General features: G+C 35.2%; 1 protein-coding gene across 1 annotated transcript in view; it reads left to right on the top strand.

The window, feature by feature from the left end:
- LOC150110491 (uncharacterized) overlaps positions 1–20,552 on the top strand; it is a 330,267-nt gene that overhangs the window by 74,459 nt on the left and 235,256 nt on the right. The window contains exon 2 of the mRNA XM_090399510.1: positions 11,337–11,417. Coding sequence (XP_090255636.1) covers positions 11,337–11,417 — 81 coding nt within the window. The remainder of the gene's footprint in view (positions 1–11,336; positions 11,418–20,552) is intronic.

Genomic DNA, 20,552 nt, shown 5'->3' on the forward strand with positions numbered 1-20,552 from the left:
ACGTTAAGGTCACATGCTGTCCCTAATGATGTTTCACAATGGCCTTAAAGAAAGAAAAAAAAAAACAATCCTGCAGAATTATTATAAATATTACGTGAACAAAAGATTTGAGATGCTTCTGTTGATAATAGTTGCTCAAGAAAACAATAAGCCAGCTTCACAGAGAGTATTTTCTGCTAAATTTTGAATTTTAAAATATTTACAAAGCGTTAATAAAGACATTTTCAAAGGCAATGAATAATAAATAAATCAGTTTTTTTAGTTAAGTATCTATGAATTAGTAATGTATAATTTGCTCTTTTATAACTTTTTCTCCCTTAGTAGTCATTACATAACATTTACATATGACGTCATGACTGTTGCATGACGTCATATGTAGCAACCGCACAAAGCCATCATCATTAATAGCTGTTGATGATTTATGAATTAAATTCATCAACTAAAAACAAATCCTACTACTGTGTCAAAGAGTGTGGTTAATGGGGCAAAAAAATGAAAAATTCGAGTCATTTTTATTCGTTGTACTAAGTTATAACTTTATTTTGCTTAGTTTGGATATTCAAGAGTCCAATTGAAGCCAAAATTGAAATACCTCTACAAATTGTAAGATCTTCAATACCAAACTTTATGAACGTACTGTATATTCTAATATACATCCTAAGTCCCAAATGTTTCCCAGCTAGAGCGGAGTTATTTTAAGATACTAACGTGCAGTTACAAGATTCAAATTAAGTTTTTAAACCTGAAAAAAAAAATAAAAAAATAATAAAATAATAGCTGAAACCTGAAATTAATAAATTAAAGATTGTTATCTGAAATTTTTATTAATTTCTACACCGATGAAATAATGAAAAGCTTTATTAGTTTTGCTGTGTTAACCCTTATCAACAAAATCCCCTCCGGCTTCATGCCGATAACAGGCTAATTCTTGAAGAAGTACGTGTGAGGTATATCTAAACTAAGGAGGTCAGTTTGACAAGGAAGATGTCTGCTTATTTGAGGAACTGACTTCACCTTAAGACACGACATCCCTTGAAAAAGAATTATTATCCTCCTAATATTTGGTAATTTAGTATGGGCAGTGGTCTGCAGCTTCTTATAACAGCTCACGATACAAGAATACCGCTTGTCTCGAAAATTTGATCGCATCCTGTCATGTGAGGGGAGTTTATGATTATTTATAATGTGGCCTTTCGACCTCTTTATGTTTGACGTTGCGCTGGGAGCCCCATAAATATGAGTTAATGAATAGATGGTTGTATTTCTCCACATGCCATTATTTTCTAACGTTGTTTAAAAACGATTCACTATTTTCACTGGTGAATTATAAATAATTTTAGAGTGGGCTTCAAATTTCTCTCTGCAAAATACTTGGTCAAGAGGCTGATCAGTTTTCCTGCATCATACTTTGACTTCAGAGTATTAATCTTGATTAGTCATGTGATATACAAGTTCGAATAACGAGAACGAATATTATAATATTATCTTACAACTGTTCTTTATGTTTATAAATGCTGTTTTTCAAGCCGGCAAATGTATTCGTCAACAAATACTAATATAATCTTATTTTTCTGCATATCAATGAAATAACTTGGCAGTTTTCTATTGTTCGAGTGAAGGGTTTAAAACTTTTTAGGGCTGCTGGGGTTGTTGTAACTTTTTTTTTTTCTTGTCTCTCTTTCTCTTTGTGAACAATCAACTTAGTAATTCTTTAAACTATGATCGAAGGCATTTAAAAGATATGTGACTTTTTTTGTTCTTTTCATTTTGAGACAGCGTAAGTTATGCTGAAATTAATTTCTTGTTGTGTGTCTGTTGGAAATTATTTCGATTTGACCATACTTTTTTAAAGAAATTTATAAATATCTATTTAAAACGCCGATACTTCAAATTTTTCCACGAATTTTGAAATATCATAATCTCTCTCTCTCTCTTCAAATGATGTTTCTCTCCTTTGTTATTTGGATTGAATTGGGATCGCCGAAGGTTTTACAGAAGGATCTTAAAATCAGTGACATAACTACATTGCCTTTTGATAATCAACAAAATAGCTGACTCTCCTTCGAATGGGTATTCAATAATTTACAAATATTAGCATTATTATTACGAATCAGATCTTCAATTCAAGATCTAGGGTTCGATGTATTTGATGAGGTGCTTCTAGAAGAATCCAAACTTATCATAATATACCATCGTTTCGTACTTAAATCTTTTCGTCATCTGTGCACTACACACTTCTTACAACAGTCTAAAGGGCTGACAGAATTACAACCAAAGCAACTAAGGTTATGAGGGCAGTGAATGCCTATTTTGATGAAATCATCAAAATTCATTTCATGAAAATCCGATGAATTATCTGATTTTCTGGAGAGAGAAAGTTCATCCCTGTATGAGACCGATTAAGCCACCTTAATTTGGCAAATCTTGATAAAGATTCATCGCGTCCTAAACGAATTCGAATCCATAATATTTCCAATCAAAAGATAAAAGTCATTATTCTCTCGACTTTGCTGTTGAGGAACTCCTCCACAGGGCCGACGGAAGCGGGCATTCAGAGCATGCGATGCATGCGAGCGCCGCCTCGGGGGCACACGCCCACGCCCGGATCGTTACAGTGGGGCTCAGATAGAAATTGCATGCGGGCGGCAAAGACCCTAGTGCCGCCACTACTCCTCCACTACTTATGTTAGAGGTGAGAGATTTTATTTTATTTTTTATTTTTTGCAAAAGAGGCAAACCAATCAGAGGTCAAACAAGTTCTTTCGTCACAACAATTACTCTAAGAAAACAAGTTACTTCGATAGCAAGTTACTTCATCAGCTGTAGTACTTAAAGGAAGGAATTACGGAGGAAAAGGGAAAAAAACTTAAACGAGGAATACTTCTCGCTCCGCTACACTCAATGCATCTTTGAAAATCTTTCCTCTCGGAAATCTTACCACAACATACTCTTCTCGAAAGTCTACAATATAATATATGTGTGCACTTAGGGAACTGAATAACCACTTTCTTATACAGTATCTGCTTATTCTTCTCATCGTTGCATCATTGATGTATTGGCCTCAGCCATCTTTGCAAAATGGAATTTAACTCCCTGTTCACTATCAAAGCAGTATCTCATACCTTCACCTCCCATTTTGCAAAACCACATGCAAGTCCTCAAGTATAAATATGTAAGCTCTAAATGTCTGAATTCGGATATTTAAACTTTACATTTAACTGCACTCATCGTCATTGTTATTACTGGTCTTCTAATCTCATTATTGCACTATTAATTCCTTGCTGAAAACTACTCGCATTACCATCGTTCCAAATAAATTTTTCCCGAACTGTTTCATCCACAAACAGTTGAATATTCTTTTCATAAATGTTAGGTTAAACAGGCAGACTTTGTCATTGTTTATGCCTGTGGTATATTTAACAGATCCTCTGTAAATAATCTTTGAAACTGATGCTCTAAGAATATATATATATATATATATATATATGAAAAATGAACACCCTATATTTCTGTAGAAAGTTTTTTTATCTTGGATATACTATAAGTTAAAGATACGAAGCAATTTTATAAACTTGGTTTTAATCCTTTTTCCCAAGTAAGCAAACAAGCAAGTAAGCCACGCTTCCGGTTGAAGTATTTTCAGGTCTGAGCCAACTCGTGGTAAAGCTGGAGTAAGCTCTGATCACTTTCCTTAGTATCTCCCATAATGCAAAGCACATCCGCTTGCGGACATGTATGATGCTATGCATTAAGGGAAGGGCCACTACCCGGACTGGTTTCGACCTTTATTGAGGTCTCGTCGGTGGGAGCCAGACCCTGAGATGCCAAGTTGAAGTAATGCAGAATTTATAAATTTTACCTATACAAGTTGCCACAAGGTGCTTTGACCTTATTACTGAATTAAAAGGTAAAATTTATAAGTTCTGCATTATTTCAACCTTGGTATTTTAGGATCTGGCTCCCACTGATAAGATCTCAATAAAGGTCGAAGTCGGTCTGGGTAGTGGCCCTTCCCTTAATGCATAGCATTACATGCCCGCAAGGGGATTTGCTTTGCATTATGGGAGATACTAAGGAAAGTGATCAGATCTTACTCCACCTTTACTACGAGTTGTCTCAACTGAAAATACTTCAAGACACCAACTTGTCTTACCTGTCTGTTTGCTTACTTTTGGGAAAAGGGATTAAAACCAAGTTTATAAAATTGCTTAGTATATTTAAAGCCTATATTTCTTCCTACTGCAGGGCGAAGGCCTCTCCCATTGCGGGAGATTTTGGGTCTACTATTCCCATGGTGACCCAATCCATATTGGAAGAGTGGACAATCACAAACATCCTTGCCTACGCAGGATTCGAATCCACAGCCTCTTGGCTGGAGAGTGGATACGCTAACCACTCGGCAAACCAGGCGTGCAGCAGTGTCTCTTAATCAGTTCATCAACCAAGTAGCCATCTCCATTCTGCAATTTAAATATTACTGTTCCAAATCTAAATGTCAAAATCCAGAAATATTGCAGTAAATGGATTTTCTTACCCACTATTGTTGTTACTTCAACATAAAATGAATTTATCCTTACGTTCATCCACAGTCTTACCTCTTATCTTCTTTAAAACTGATCGTCTCCACGAACGTAATTAAACATCCAGGTAAGGACTTCTTTAACTCTTTAGAAATACGTAATGAAGGCTGAAGTAGTTCAATCGCCATAACATCAAAGTACACCACTTAAAGATTCTATTTCACTCGCCTTCTGTCTCTCGGTTAGCCGAGTGGCTATGTGCTCCGCAACCAACCATATACCTGGGAAAGGAGTGTCCTGGGTTCGATTCCCCTCGACGAGGTGAGGAGCTTAAGGATGTTTCTCAGACATAGCCAAGTAAACCGGTCTTGGGCATGGACAGCAGGTTTTTTTCCCCAGTTTATCTGAATTTTTCATCTGTAAGCAGGCAAACCGGCCCCGTGAACACACACGGATACAGTCAGGAATATTTAAGACAATTCCTCTAGCCATAGGTCTGAATTGTCAGCTATGCCGGTCCCGAGCCCCGATAAAAAATAGGGGGGATTGAGGTGCTGCCGTACCTCCCCGTACAAGGGACTCACTGCCGTATTATCATTATATGAAAACTAACTAACTATAAAAGAAGATAATTAGCTTTGATATCTTAAGAATATAATCAGAAACAGTACCGGCATGTCTTCTGCTGTGGTCATTCTGTCACCTTTCCATCCAGTAATGTCATTTTCTCAAGCATTCATTCTTCTGTTTTCATTCTAGGTAGCCTTTTGAGTGAAATAATCACTTAAACATCCTTTTGTGTCCTGGACAGAATGGGAACATTTCTTCGAATCCCATCCAGGATGCAAAGCATATTTAAAGGCTTAAACTGAAATGAATTAGCTAGCATAACAAAATGGAGAATTTTTATTCCTCAAAAAAAAAAAAAAAAAGAAAAAAAAATATGCATGCAGTTAACAAATACTCTTCTCCTGGACAGCACCTATTAACTGCATCTATTCTTAAGATATTAATGTGTGTATTTGGGGTAGGGGGAGGTCGAGATAACATTTAGCCAAATAAGCGACTAGTTACATATCGTAACACACTGATTTTTCAGTCTCACTCCTTTTGTAATCCCTTGCCACATGATAAACACTGCCTCTGATTATTTTTTTCCTGCTGTTACCAATTTCATCTATTATCTCTCTCTCTCATGTTCTCCAGGCAAGCATATATTTGTATACGAATAAACAGCTATCATAATAATTTACTTTGTAAACTTGCAATATATTTAATTCTTCTTACTACCATGTTCATCGCTTTGTCTCCTCTATCCTTTGCTTTCTTTTCCTTTCAGTTATGTATTCATTCTCTTCTTCGGTGCATCCGCTTTATTTTACACTGCATCCTCTCCAGTTATCTAATCTTATCCTACCTCATACTCGCTGCTTATGTAATTCTGCTTTATCTCATCAGCACGACTCAAAGAATTTTTATAAAGGTGCTTTCGCTTGACGGGGATTTAGCCGGTCTCGTTTGAAATTGGCAGGGTTTATTTTCTCCAGGTTTTTTCATTTTCAAAAAAAAAAAAAAAAAAAAAAAAAAAGCATCTTTGGTGGAGAACACACAATTAATTGATATAATATATCAGCTTCATGCCTTAGGTTGCATTGTTTCGGCCGTAATGTAAAACCAGAACATGATCTCATCAACAAACCTGCTCTTTCTCGCGCATACATTATCTTTCCTTTCAAACACATAATGTTGTATAGAGAAAGAGACGTTTGTATGAATATTCTGCTTTCATAAAAAGCAGAATAGTTTGGGAAAGCAAAGAGATTCGGTGCCTCTAGACAGGCAAAAGATGCATTGCGAATTCAATATCTGTAGACGAGACTAGAGTGACAAGCACAATGCGACACTTATTTGGAACTGTCCTTTGGGTGATGAACACACTGAAATAGAGGATTTTGTTAGTCATACTGTTGCCACCGAAACGTTTTTCTAAATCACATAGCTTACCCACTATCCAAGATTGAATATTGGTATTTCGATCTCAACTTATCTTCATTAAAACTGTATTTTCAGCATTGTAAGCATTGCCATGTTGGTTCTGGTTGTCATAAGCTACGGCTAGTCTTTCTAAATCACTTGATTCTACAGACAGTTTATTTTTATCTATTTTTTCCTATTTTTGCATGATATCATAAAAGCTTGTTCATAAAATGACGTACACTGAGTTAGCATCCTGCCTAGATTAAAATTTCCATCTTGATTGGGCCAGCAGACTTGGACACAGGAATGCGGATTCTGATATTATTTCCAATTTCTTATACTTAGAAAGAAAACATTATTTGGCGTTTAAATCTTGTGATTACATTTTCCGTCTTCACTTTAAATCTTCACATGATCTGCATCTCCATGATAAACGTTCCTCATTTCATAGACGGGATTCTGGCTTTGAAATCGTTACAAACACACCAATTTTAAGTGTGTCCATTTAACATCGCTCGGTTGTTTTCTTGACTAATAGAATAATCTTTCTAATCTTGGTCTAACTGTGAGTATTATCCCTACTGATATGATTTAGATAACGTTTCACAATGTTTAGTGATTTGGGGAATTTTTCTTCTTGGACTACGTTGTAAAACTGAGGTCCCACCTGTTCTACAACGCATTTAATACATTTAGTTTTGCTGTCAATCTTTTATTTTTAAAATACTTGTTTCTAATTTTGAAAGTATTCTCAAAACATTAGCAATCATTAGTTTCGCATTTATGAGTTCACTGCGCATCTAAAGCCAAATTCATATATTAGCATTCCAATACACTATTTTGGAAACTCCATTTCGCAGACGCGAATGGGTGTTCTGATTTAATTTTCTTAGTGTTTGCATATGAACTTTATGAATCTGAAAATTGATAACAGCAGCAGCAGCAGGCTAAAGTGATATCAAATACTATTTCATATACTTTGGCAAAATGGATTACGTAATGTTCTTAGTTCCGAATAGGACTGCTCGTAGAGACGTTACTTGCAGCTATGCCCAACTTTCTTTCATTGAAGTGTATGACCATCTACAACACAAAACGAGCATCGATGTGTAAATTAAAGATGACAAGAAATTATATTCCTGGTTTAATCCTTTATCCAAGTGTAATGTAAGCAAACAAAGTTTGTGCCTGAAGTATTTTCAGGACTAGGGCGACTCGTGGCGAAGGTAGTATGACTTCACATCACTTGCCTTAGTATCCCATAATGCAAAACACATCTTGTGGACATGTATAATGCTATGCATTAAGGGAAGGGTCACTACCCAGACTGGTTTCGACCTTTATTGCGGTGTCATCAGTGGGAGGTGATACCAAGGCTGAAGTAATGCAGAAGTCATATTTTTCTTACACGAGACCTCAATAAAGGTCGAAACCGGTCAGGGTTGTTACCCTTCCCTTAGTGCATAGCATTATACATGCTATATATAATGCTGTGCATTAAGATGCATAGCAAGGAGATGTGCTTTGCATTATGGGATACCAAGGAAAGTGATGAGAACTCAGTCTACCTTTGCCACGAGTTGCCCCAGTCCTGAGAATACTTCAGGCGCAAACTTTGTTTGCTTACACTTGGATAAAGGATTAAACCAGGAATATAATTTCTTGGCATCTTTAATTTATAATATAACCAAGTGAAAAAACTTTCAACAGCGAGCATTGATGTGAGCGAATGGAGTGAGGAATGGAATCACCAAACGATCTTATGTTGAACAGGGTCTAAATTTTTGTGGAATGTGAGATTGCATGAGCGATTCAACTAAATAACTTGAAGAGCGAAAGTGACATCCGTCTTTTTGACTGTTGAGATAACCAAGAAATGGTACAGAAATGGACACGTAAGGAACTCGCTGTAAAAATATCTTGTTTGTACAATTCAGAATTTCTGAAAAGAAGAAAAATTCTAGTGCTCTGCCATTAGTGGGATTTGTAGAAGATAATATAGTCTTATTTATCCTCTTCATTATTTTATTTTATTTTTTTAATAGAATGAGGAGGAGAAGAAAGAAGAATGGGCAGTCCGCAGCCTAGATATGTCTCCGAAAACAAAAAAAAAGTTCCTCCACTTTATGACCTTAAGACGATATGCGAGCTAATTCGCACTTGAAAAAAAGTTAATGCAGCAAGTAATGTCACCCGTGGTCTAAACAAACGACAGACAAATTATGAAATGGTGCTAATTGTTTCCTATCGCTATGAAAGTATGCGAAAGTATATTCAAAATTAAGGAAAAAGGCTCGTATTAATAATGGTTAAAGTGATTCAGCATTTTGACAGACATTATTTTCAGGACTTCTATCTTTTGCTGAAACAAACGTTTTTCTCAATGTAGCAATATGTACATGTCCAAAGCAATCCATTCTGAGATTGGACTCCCGCAATGTCGAAAATTCTTATTGCTTAGTAATAATAAAAGCGGATGCGTCCATTATAATAAAATGAAGCGGTATATCAGAATTGGCGATCATAAGTTTTCCCTGAAATTGGAGATGAAGACAATGTTGCTAATCTTGTTCGTCAAGTAGGAGGAGATTACTTTGAATAGGACTTATCGCGCTCAGACAAGAATTTCGATTTATTGTTTTGCTAATGGCATAACAGAAATGTATTACAAGTTTAAAGAAAACATCTAAATATTACTTCTTTTTAAGTAGTTTCTCTAATTTGGAGGTTAGCAATCATGGTACGCCAGAATGTCTGATCCTCTGCCATTCTTTTGATCTCGTAATAGCACTTGCTAAGGATTATTCAGTATATTAACACACAAGTTGTCCTTGCTCAAAAAACTAAGAGACACACTGGACTCAAACTAACCTTATAGTGAAAATTGAAGCTCAAACAAACGAGCATACTTCTTTGTTATGCGTGTGGTTTTGTTTATGCAATGAGAAGTAAGCGAAAATCAGTGATGCTGAATGTGTTCTATTGTAGTCTTAAAAAATGTTCCTCACTTTTTAAAAAAATAATTTCCCATTTGCTGTGAAAGGACAGTTAATATTTAACAGGTAACTGGATTTTCCCTCTGCAAAGCAGACAAACAGTCTAGAGAATATTTGAATTAACAGACATAGATACTCTGGAGAGAGAGAAGATTGATTTCCCTATCATTACCAAAGTTAGGCTTATAAAAAAAGCAGTTATTAAGTCTTAGTTGTGATTACAGCCAAATCATCTAAATTTAGCTGTACGAGACCAATGTGTTTGTCTCTTAATTACATGTTTGTTCTGGTCATTTTGCAGAATAAAGAACTCGTATGAGATTAGTTAACTTATGTTCCGTTGAAAATGGAAGATAAGTTAGCTGGTCTAAAATGGAGGGAAAATGTCTTCTCGTCATTGGACCTAATACGTAAAGGAAGATGGAGCCGATTAAGTAAAGTTAAAATTACTGAAATATGTGTATAGCACACTAGCAATGGTAGCGTTATGTCGCATGCTGTTTTGGCTCAAACATATCGTACAAGTTAAAAAATTCTCCATGTGAACGTAGTTAAAAAAAAATGCAACTGAAATCATCTCCCCCTCTTGCCAGAAAAAAAAAACAAAACAACAACAACAAAAAAAAAAATGGAATAGTGATTGGAATCTTTGTTTGAGGAACGAAAAAAAAACTCTAGTCTTAACAATGTCCATTTTGGGATATTATTTAGACTGTGTTTTTTACAATATCCTCAGCCAAGGCTGAAGAATATGATAAGCTTGAGTTTCAATTTGATGAGAAAAACAAGTCAGTGAAAAAAATATTAGTACAAGTGAACTTTTTTTTTTTTTTTTTTTTTTTTTTTTTTTTTTTTTTTTTGTTAGTTCAAATGAAATGCGAAATTTATCAAACTTGAAGTTGGTTGTAGTTAAATTTTCGTATTTTGAATTCTGATTCAAGCATAGGAAAAAATCCGTCATCTCCATAAGAGACCATCTAACTCTCATTTATTTGAAAAACTCTTGAATAGTTCCTTGCATGTTATGAAGCATCGAAGTTCCGATTAACAGAAGGTAGTTGTCACGTCGTTTTGGCTAATACATTAGGGTATTAGCAAAAACGCCAGTATTAAGGAGATAGATAATTCAATTTAATAAGAGGCAGTACTGCCTAATTCTCAACCGGCATTAGTGGTATTGTCACCATATTTGCATAGTTGCGCAGTTGAACCTATACAAATCAAAACTATATGTTGGTCCTTGCGTAGAGACTGCAGATAAGCAACCAAGAATTATATTTATTCAGTTTAGCAGTTCAGCCCTAATGTACGAGTACACGAGTTGATGCTGCAGTGTGTGTGTGTGTGTGTGTGTGTGTGTGTGTGTGTGTGTGTGTGTTTATAAGAGCTCGACCTCCTTTAAACATTTGTTTTAGTTTGTCCCTTTTACAACACATTTTCTTTAAAAAAATATAAACAATTTTTCTGTTCATTTTCGTCTATTCTCCTTTGGATATAATGCGAAGGATAAAAGTCATTCAGTGAAATATTGTGACTCATTTTAGCCCATGACTTTCAATAGTAACACGAAATCAGAAAGCTCTCTGAGTAGTCTACGGTTGTGTTTGTAAACTTGAAGAGCTGCTTCTACAACCAATGTGGCATTTCCTTTCGAGATAAAGGGAGAATGAAACACGAATGATGTGCTAGCGGTGCTCCATCAGAAACAATGATGCATTTATTTCCTGAGGCAGTATTCGTTTGTATTACCCACTTCCTTTCCATTATGTTTGAAGAGAATGTATGTCAACATTTTGAGGAGAAACTTACTTCATTTGCTAATGCTGACCTTTTTTTATTACAGTACATCGGTAGTTTTCCAGTGGCCGGCAACGATCACTCAGCTCGAGCCGAGTTCGTAAAGACGCAACTGGAACAGTTAAGGGTAAGAAAACATTTTCCTGTTTTTAATGCTTTCCCCTCCACTCAAAGCAAGTGAATAGTTCAGGTGGGTTGGGAGAGATAAAGGAATATTGGTAGAACAAAATACAGCTCTAATGCTATTCATCGCATGTAAGATATTTACTATCTGTGTATTGAGCAAAGAATTTTTATTTTTAATACTACTCACAAACCAATACTTCCTAATTGCCTCGAGTAGGATAAGGGTTAAATAGTTCGGAGCCTGCAAGCCACTCCTAAGTAACAATAAAAATCATCCGTAATGGTCACCATATTTGCATAGTTGTTTGCATACTACACGAATTTGCACCATGTTTCAAATAATTCACATGTTAAAAATTCACTCAGTTTTATGGTAATCTTTGAGCGTCCCGGAAGTTCAAGACGAATACATTACGCACTATTTTATTTATTATTTTCTCAAAGAGTCATTCGTCTCATGTTAAAAATAAATTTTCTGTACTACTTAGTGTTCAAGGCGGATGTATGACCCTTTGATCTGCTCACTACGCTCGGTTAAATGAGTATAAATTGTAGTGTGTGTGTGTGTGTGTGTGTGTCGAGGAAGAGAGAGAGATAATAGACTAATAGGCGTGGATTAATTTTGTTATGCCAATTTATCGTTCAGGATTTTTCATGTGTACAGGCTGCTACTGCCATCTAGTGACTCTGAGAAAATATATTTTCTAAGAAGATTGATATATGTATAAAATTGGGCAAAGAATAGTTTGTCTATAGGATGTCGGAATATGGAAACTGAGAGAAGAAATGAATATTTACAAGTATTTTTTACTGACTTATTTTTAAAAATCATTAGTCTGTAATAACTTAATATTTTTTCTCTTCGTAAAATTACGAAGAAACTCCACCCATTGAGTACATTCCCTGGTGTTAGTGACATCTAGTAAGAGAAATGTGAACTAAGTTTAATTAGTACTGTATACTCGAATTCACTATATAAAGAATTTAATTCATTCGAAATAATTTTTTTTTCAAAAGGACAGTGCTGATCCAGTATGAAATCTACTTATAGATTATTTTTTCTTAATTTTTAATATATCCTTAGTTACATTTATTTCGACATATCACAATACACCACTGAGAATTTGAAGAGCAACTGAGATTTCATATTTTGTGGTTGGTTAAAAAAATCAGTCCAAGGGATTTTCGTACAATAATTTAAACTGTAAAAAGAACATAAAATATGCAACACACACACACACACACACACACACACACACACACACACACACACACAAAATCTTATATTGCAATCAGAAAGAGAGAAAAGTAGGTACTAAACTAGCAACTAAATTGCGTGAGAGAAAGATCATACGAATGGAGCTTCTTCACGAGTTTCTTTCGGCCCAGATAAATCAGATACATTTGAAAATGTTACATTCAACCGTATAGATTTTTCTAGCCTTACCTATCGCATTTGTTCAATAGGAAGAGATATCAACAAGATCTTTTAAGGAACGAATTTTACAAAATCCACACTGAGTTAGTTTCCTAACTCAGTTTACTTTGGTCCTTCTCTAATGGAGTATTCCGTGTAGACGGTTGTTATCAAAAGATGCAAACCACGTGATTTTAATGAATCATAAGATGGTCGCCGTATGTAGTCTAAGCGAATCGGTCACTTGCTTGCAAAAGTCAACGAGTATATTAATTGGAATTTTAGTTATTATCATACACAATCATGAACAGATCTGTTATTTTTAAATTTTCCCGAGGAAACACTTCTGAAAAATATAATCTATGAAAATACCTCTACAGACCTTATGGATGTCTGTACACTGCCGGGGATACCATTTTCCTCGCGACTATTGCACAGTAAAAATATTTTCCTCACGCAGTTAACTCTAATTTTAAAATCAAATGGAAACCGCAATTAAAATCATGATACTCCTTGATCTTCCTTTTGTTAGATCTTTGGACCATTGATTCAGTTCTTAAGCTAAATCATCACTTCATAAGAACATTTATTTGAAGTATGGCACCAATCTATTAGTGGTTTTGGAATATCGAGTTCTTGAGATCTGTCAGAACACTGCTTAAAGTTTCACATGGAACTCACGTTCTTATTAATGCCATGAAGTAAACTTTAGAAGTTAAGATAATGAACAAAAGTTTTTTTTGCTACTCATATCCATTCCATTATCTTACACAGTGATCATTTACCAGCCTTGAGTTAGAAATCCAAAGAACTTAACACCAAAATTAATGGTTACGAGTCTAATAAAACTAAGAATCTATAGTGCTTGATGGAATTCCAGGAACATTAAAAGAGTAAACCTTTTATAAGGATCCTTAAAGGGATCCTATAGAAAGCAAGTTAGTCTACCGACCATTGTCAAGAACTAGTTAAGCGTTTATGCAGCAGCAGACACCTTTCGCTTACATACCAACTAATAAATGGTGATACTTTTGCGAACATTTACTGGTACTCTGACAGTACACTATAGGGATATGTTTTCTGTTCATTATGACGTCAGTAGAGAAACGCAATAAAAACAAGAGTATGCTATTCTAATTTAATATTGCAATTCGCTTTCTCAACGATTACTGAGGAAAACTTGGCTTTTGAATATCTAGAGAGTTATTATTTGCTCAAAGTATATTAGTCACTCACTCACTTAAGATAAGCAAATCCTGTACTTTGTGAATAGTTCCGGAAGACGGAAACAGCTTGTAGTAAATTAACTAGCAACCGTGACCCATATAAATGGGTGAGTTTGTTTCCTTCCTGTCATCTTCCTTTTGTAGTTTTCGACGTTTCGCTTATACGTACTTTACTTCCTTGAGGTCACTGTTCAGTTTAATATCTCTGACCGCGCGTGTGTGTGTGCGTAAACAGTTTGAAAGTTTTTATGTACACAGAGCATATCATTGCGAGTTTTGTTCGTAGTACATTTTTAACGCCAGCTTTGTGGTCCTGTAAGCCATATTTCCTTTCTCTATTCCCCTTTTCTATCTCCCTACTGGAATTACTGGGAATGGCCATCTACCTTTGACCTCATAGGTAGAGTGACATCGGAATGATGCAATTGTTTCGGGTATTTTTTTCTTGAATCAGGTTTGTGCAAATTGCTTAGTGCGTGTGTATGTTGAGCAGTTGTTCTTACATGCATGACAGTGTTTATTGTTGTCTTGCAAATATTGCTTTATGCAGCTTTATCGCTCAAATGATAAGGAAATCTTGCAGGATGCGGCCTCCTTTTATAGCATTTGTCTGCGCAGTCATTTTAAACAGAATTCTAATAAAAATAATGTTTTTGTGTGGTAAGTGAAGAGGGCCAAGAATAATGATCCTTCTCTACCTTTGATCACTATATAAATTACACAATTATATTTCCTGCAATTCATAATTGAAATTTTAACTTTTTATTAATTTACCTAAAAAAAAACAAAAAAACTTCTGTTTTGTTGAAGTGTTATATAGAAACTTCTTTTACTATTCGAAACTATTCGAAAATTGAAATGTTTAATAATAAGTACAAATTTGTTCTTTTATATTCTTTTAAAATTAAATATAACGCGCGGTTCTGAAAAGTTGTTTCTTATTTTTAATTTTCAGAAATTCAGTTTATTCTACAATACTAAGTTGAAAAAAATACACGTTTTTATTGGCCAAATTTATATTCTTCTAATTACTTATATTGTACTGTGGCGCCATCTGACGTAAACCATAAACAATAGTTTACTTGATTTTATTGCAAACTACGTCACCAGTTTCAGTGGCTGTGAAATACATCCATTACAAATATTTACACACACAGAAACAAAACAAAACAAAACAAAAAAACGGCGCATTTACTTTAAGCAAGAAAGAAATGAACACTCCGGAGAAGTTTAGCTTGGGCTCTGTTTTATTTCTTGCAGTGATAAATCTAAAATTTTTTCTTTCTACAAAGAAAAAAAAAGTGTTATTTATTCATTAAGCTAAGTATATTCCCAATTTCAGGATGCAATAATTCATATTCATATTTGAAAAAAAAAAAATCTTAAAATAATTTTTTTAAAAATTAAAAAAACAGAATGGTAATTATGTTACCATTATGTAAATAATTACCATTATGTTAATGATAATTATGAAGAAGAAACGAAAATTATTCTATATCCGCTGATCAAATGCAATATAAATTATTACGAACAATTTTATCCACAAATTAAAGAGAAAAGAGCTTTGCAACAAATTAATTTTAACATGTATCAACTTAGTGGCCGATGGTGATTTACTTTTCAATATTAAAAACTGCTTGACAGGACAAGTGTTTCTTGAGGCACGGCTGTTTGCTCTCCGAAAGTTTATTTGCTTTAATTTAGACAAGCAGCGCCCTCTCAGTGCAGGAGTGTGTATGTATTGCGTTTTAAAGGTATGCAAGAAAGATACTGCTGTACTAATTACTGGAGTTCCGTATAATTATTATATTTGTCCTTGTCTTACACAATAATTAAAGTCAAAGATAAATGTATGTTTATTACGAAATCAGTAAACCATTGAATTAAAAACAAGTGTATGATGTTCTAATTTGATATTGCAATGTAAAATCAAGTTTCATTTAAGTATCGCTGTGCTACACGTCTGAACAGACTTGTGTAGCACATTGCTTATAATTGGGATTTCTAAGGGATGGAAAAAGCCTTAGTTTTGTAGAAACCAGTTTGGTTTGCTTGAAATTAGTGCCAAAACAACTAAGACTATGAATGTAGCATATTACATGTGATAATTATTTTGGGCAGTTGGCCTGTTTTTAACACGAAAAAACCAAAGTTTTTGTTGAAAAAAATTACCTTGCCCTCATGAGCTAACTCACATTAGTTGGAAAGCTTTTATAAAGATTTCTTGAATCCTAGACAGAATTCGAACCTATGTTTTGTCAGTTTAAGTGCAAATGACCATGTCATCCTCGAGCAGGAGCTACAGTATCTCTCTACAGATGTCTATATTCCCAAAGTAAATCTTGATTGTGATAGCTTTTGGATTCGGGTAGCCAGCTGTAAACTTCTATAGACGACAATTCAGTGGCGGCCCGTACATAAGCACTGCGACACTGCAGCACCCGCAAGGAAAAAAATGAAAATTTTAAATTTCGTTTGTGTTTATTAATAATAACAATGCTTACAGCATTATATAAAAGCAATGCAACATGTTAAAGGTTATAGCTTATGTTTCGACAGTGACTGAATAGTTATTAATTGGAATTGTTCGATTGACGCTTTAGATTATGAAACAAATGCACTGCGATATAACGCAGTGTCGATATTATCACGTATTATCACGTTCGACCAATTGCAGCCAGACTCGCCGATAATCGTTTGCGCTTGTGATTGCACGTTACAAGTTATTCCGACACTGCTCGTTTGAGCAGTGTATCGTATGCTTGCGCGCATTATTTCTATGAGATACTAAACTTTTATTAATGGTGCGTGTTCGTGGTGAGGGTGAACTATTTTTCTCAAATCTTATTTTATTTTGTTAAAATAACATAATTATTTATTTATTATAGATACAAGGCTGAATTATGACGAGTGTCACTGTTGAAAATATGAAAATAATTATATTTTTCAATTATCGTTATACAAAACATATACACTGCGATCTAACGCAGTGTCAGAATTATCGCGTTTGGCCAAATGCAGCCATCTCGCCGATATTCGTTTGCCCTTGTGATTGCACGTTACAAATCATTCCCGACACTACTGGTCTGGGCAGTGTATCGCATGCTTGCACGTTATTTTTGTGAGATACGAAACTTTTATTATTGGTGTTTGTTCGTGGTGAGGGTGAAATATTTTTAATAAAGCAATTTTTTAATATGTAAATTTATTTATTAATAAAATGGTTACTGATTAGGAAAAAAAATTTTTTTTAATATATTTTTTATTTTGTATATGCAGCACCCCCACTTAAAATTTTCACCTGCTGCCATTGCTACAAATTAAACTTTCGAAGAAATTATATTCTTATTTAATACTTTATCCAAGTATAAACAAACAAAGAAAAGCGATGAAAATCATTACTTCTAAATACTCTGAGTGCAGATGATACGTTAAAACTCAGTGTATCGTATGCTAGAAAAAGTTCCTTTGGCACATGTGGAGAATCCCTTTACATCGCAAGCCTAATATTTATTATTATTGATATTGATAATATATCAGCGATTGGATCCATATTTCGCCGATCATTCGTGATTTTTAATGTAATACAAGATGCTTGTGCAAGTTAGAAAATTAATTTACAGGTTGGTGATTCGAATGGACAATCCCATCATTTCTGTGTAACTTCAGTGACAAAGCTAAACATGCTCCTTTTTTTTCCCTCCGTAGATTATTTGATAACTAACGTATTGGATATCATCATAGATTAATGAGTTTGCTACAATATTTTTAAAATTAGCAATGTGGTAAAAGAAACAGAGAAAAATCTAACTTACTGAAAAGAGTTACAGTGTAGTGTACAGAAGTATACTACACTAAATTCATTAAAAGTGTTCATTCACTTTTGGGCAATCAGGAAAAGCACACAACTCAAAATTTCACCCAAAGATATGAACGTGTTAGCAAAATTTGTGCTATGTTTATTTCTTTAATTACACCATTAATTATTTTCATTAAAACTAAATTTTCATAAATATTCATAAACTCATAAATAAACATCAAAATGATAAAAATCAAGTAAATAAAAAAATTCTCTATAGAGGGTAGGCGAGGCCATTTTAGGCTTATATAACTTTTGGAAACTGAGGGGAGGTCCATCTCCATAGCCAATCAAAGATAGCCCAAGACTATCACTAATTTTGATGGCATCTGGTGAACGGAGGCAGATAAGTGGCACCACCTCGTTGTCCATAACGCAATATATTATTGTCTAAAAGAGTAGGTTATACTGTATGTTCGATTTTATGGGCGAAAAAAGAGTAACCCGCTTTCCTGTGCCAGAAATCGATTAACTCGTCAGTCGGTCGAAGAAAGAGTTAGAAAAAGTTCCTCTTAGTCAGCTACTAGAATCGAACTTAGAACGGTCTTTTTTCGGGCAGTCTAGTGCTATGGATGAAAATTCCATTTCCACATAGCTACATTGGTTTTAAAAAACCAAGTATCAAATCAAGAAAAAAAAAATTGCAGAAAAAGTTGTCTTCTTGCTGCATTTCCTACAGTTTTGACAAATGCACATCACTCAGATAAACAGAATCACAACAAAATGGCTTCTCAAATAAAATTTCGTTCACTGAGTGCATCAAAAGAGGAGTCCACGAGTAACTTTCACTAGCTACACCACTGGGCTACTGAAAGAAGTTACATTCGTTTCCTAATCTCTTTTGAGAGGGTTGCAGCTGATTACTAGGGAGATAATGACGCAAGGTGGTTTCCCGTTGCCTTCCTAGCCGTAAGTATTTATGACTGTAGCCGTGTGTGTTCACGGGATCGGTTTGCCTGTTTTGAGGGAAGAAAAACCCGAATTAACGGGACGAAAAAAAACCTCCAACTCCGTATGAGACCGGTTAACTCACCTTTAGTCAACCAGATAAAGGTTCCTCACGTTATGTACGGGAATCGAAGCCAGGTCTTACCGACCAAAGAGCTTCGTCTATACTGACTGAGCTACGGAGGCTCTTACTTTCGTTTACACGTAATTTATTAGAATAAAAGGTTGCGTAGGAATTAAAGATTTCTCTAAATTGGGAGAGAATCACATGATGAAGGCTTGACAACTTGTCACTGTAGATGGTGATCAGTTAGAAAGTCCTCTGGCTACCAAAGAATATGAAGAAATGGAAAATATAAGAAGTAAATTGTCTTAATCGATCAAAGGCTCTAGAAATATTACACGTATAATCAAGTATGTGTTTTAAGAAGAAATTCTGCTAAAGCAAAGGGAAAAAAACTATATATATATTAAGGGTTGGGAAACAAAGGTAATCTTTTCTTATTGAGTGTCTCCTCGCTGAATGTGGGAGACAGCGATCGTACAGGGCACAAATGTGAAAGAAGTTTATAGTAATAACACCATCCTCAAAGAAATTCTGTAATGGAATGTGGCAGGACAATTCTTCTTCCACAATGAAAAGACGAGTTCTCTTCAAAAAGGTATCAGAATTTTCGTGGTTGTGTAAGCATCCCTGGATGATTGAAGTCGACACTTATGGGATGCTTATTTTACTCCCACTTCAAAGTGAAACTTACTCTGGCAGTAATAATACATATATGGACGATTTCTGCTGCAGATTCCAGAGGGAGTAGGGTTGTGGTTCTTTGGGGCTTCATCACGTCCTGCTACAGCCCAGAACTATACTGTCAAATCCTCTGGAGTGGGCCATGTCAGATAACAGCTTTACTCTGTAGTTCGTTTAGTATTGGCTGTCATTTCGTAACTACAATGCCGGCCTGGTTGGCCAAATGTTTAACGTAGTCCACTCGCCAACCAACAGGCTGTGGGTTCGATGCCATCGTAAACATAAATGTTTTGTGAATGTCTTTAAGTGGTAGAAGAATTTGATCATCCAGTGTGTGACTACCACCCAGCTTACTGGAGGCTTGAAGTTTCATATTTGGTCTCTAGAGCAGGTTTACCGCATTAGCTAACCCTTACCCACCCACGAAACTAAGCCTAATGTACACCCTCTGGTTCAAAAAGAAACCGAACTTTTCGAAAATAGAAGAAACTAGTGTCGCCACCTGTTGTACCTTTTTGTTGTCGAAAGCAGCAACCTTCATTAGTATTGTATCAACTGTTTATGAAATTTGTTTCAGTAGAAGCCGAGTTATAGTGCCAAGAGTGACAGTGTGTTTTGACGAACGGTCGGTCTTCACGATATTCATGCCATACGCGACGAATTCTCGCTATCAATCGCTTCAAAACTTCGAGATAAAACTCACCATTGTCCGTTTGGCCAGACGGAACGAATTCTTTGTGACCCTTGGAATCATAGAAACAAATCAGCATTGTCTTTACTTTTGACTTCTCCAAGCGACTTTTTTTTCGGATGGCCCTCTTCTGGTAGTCTCCACTCAGCACTCTGGCGCTTTGTTTCGGGCTCATACTCGAAACACCACGTTTCGTCACCAGTAACGATCGTTTCAAGGAAGTTTAAGTCCTTACTAGGTTTTAATG

This window comes from Typopeltis vanoorti, chromosome 1, assembly GCF_054136105.1.
Source record: "Typopeltis vanoorti isolate ZY-2024b chromosome 1, IOZ_Tvanoo_1.0, whole genome shotgun sequence".
NCBI lineage: Eukaryota > Metazoa > Arthropoda > Arachnida > Uropygi > Thelyphonidae > Typopeltis > Typopeltis vanoorti.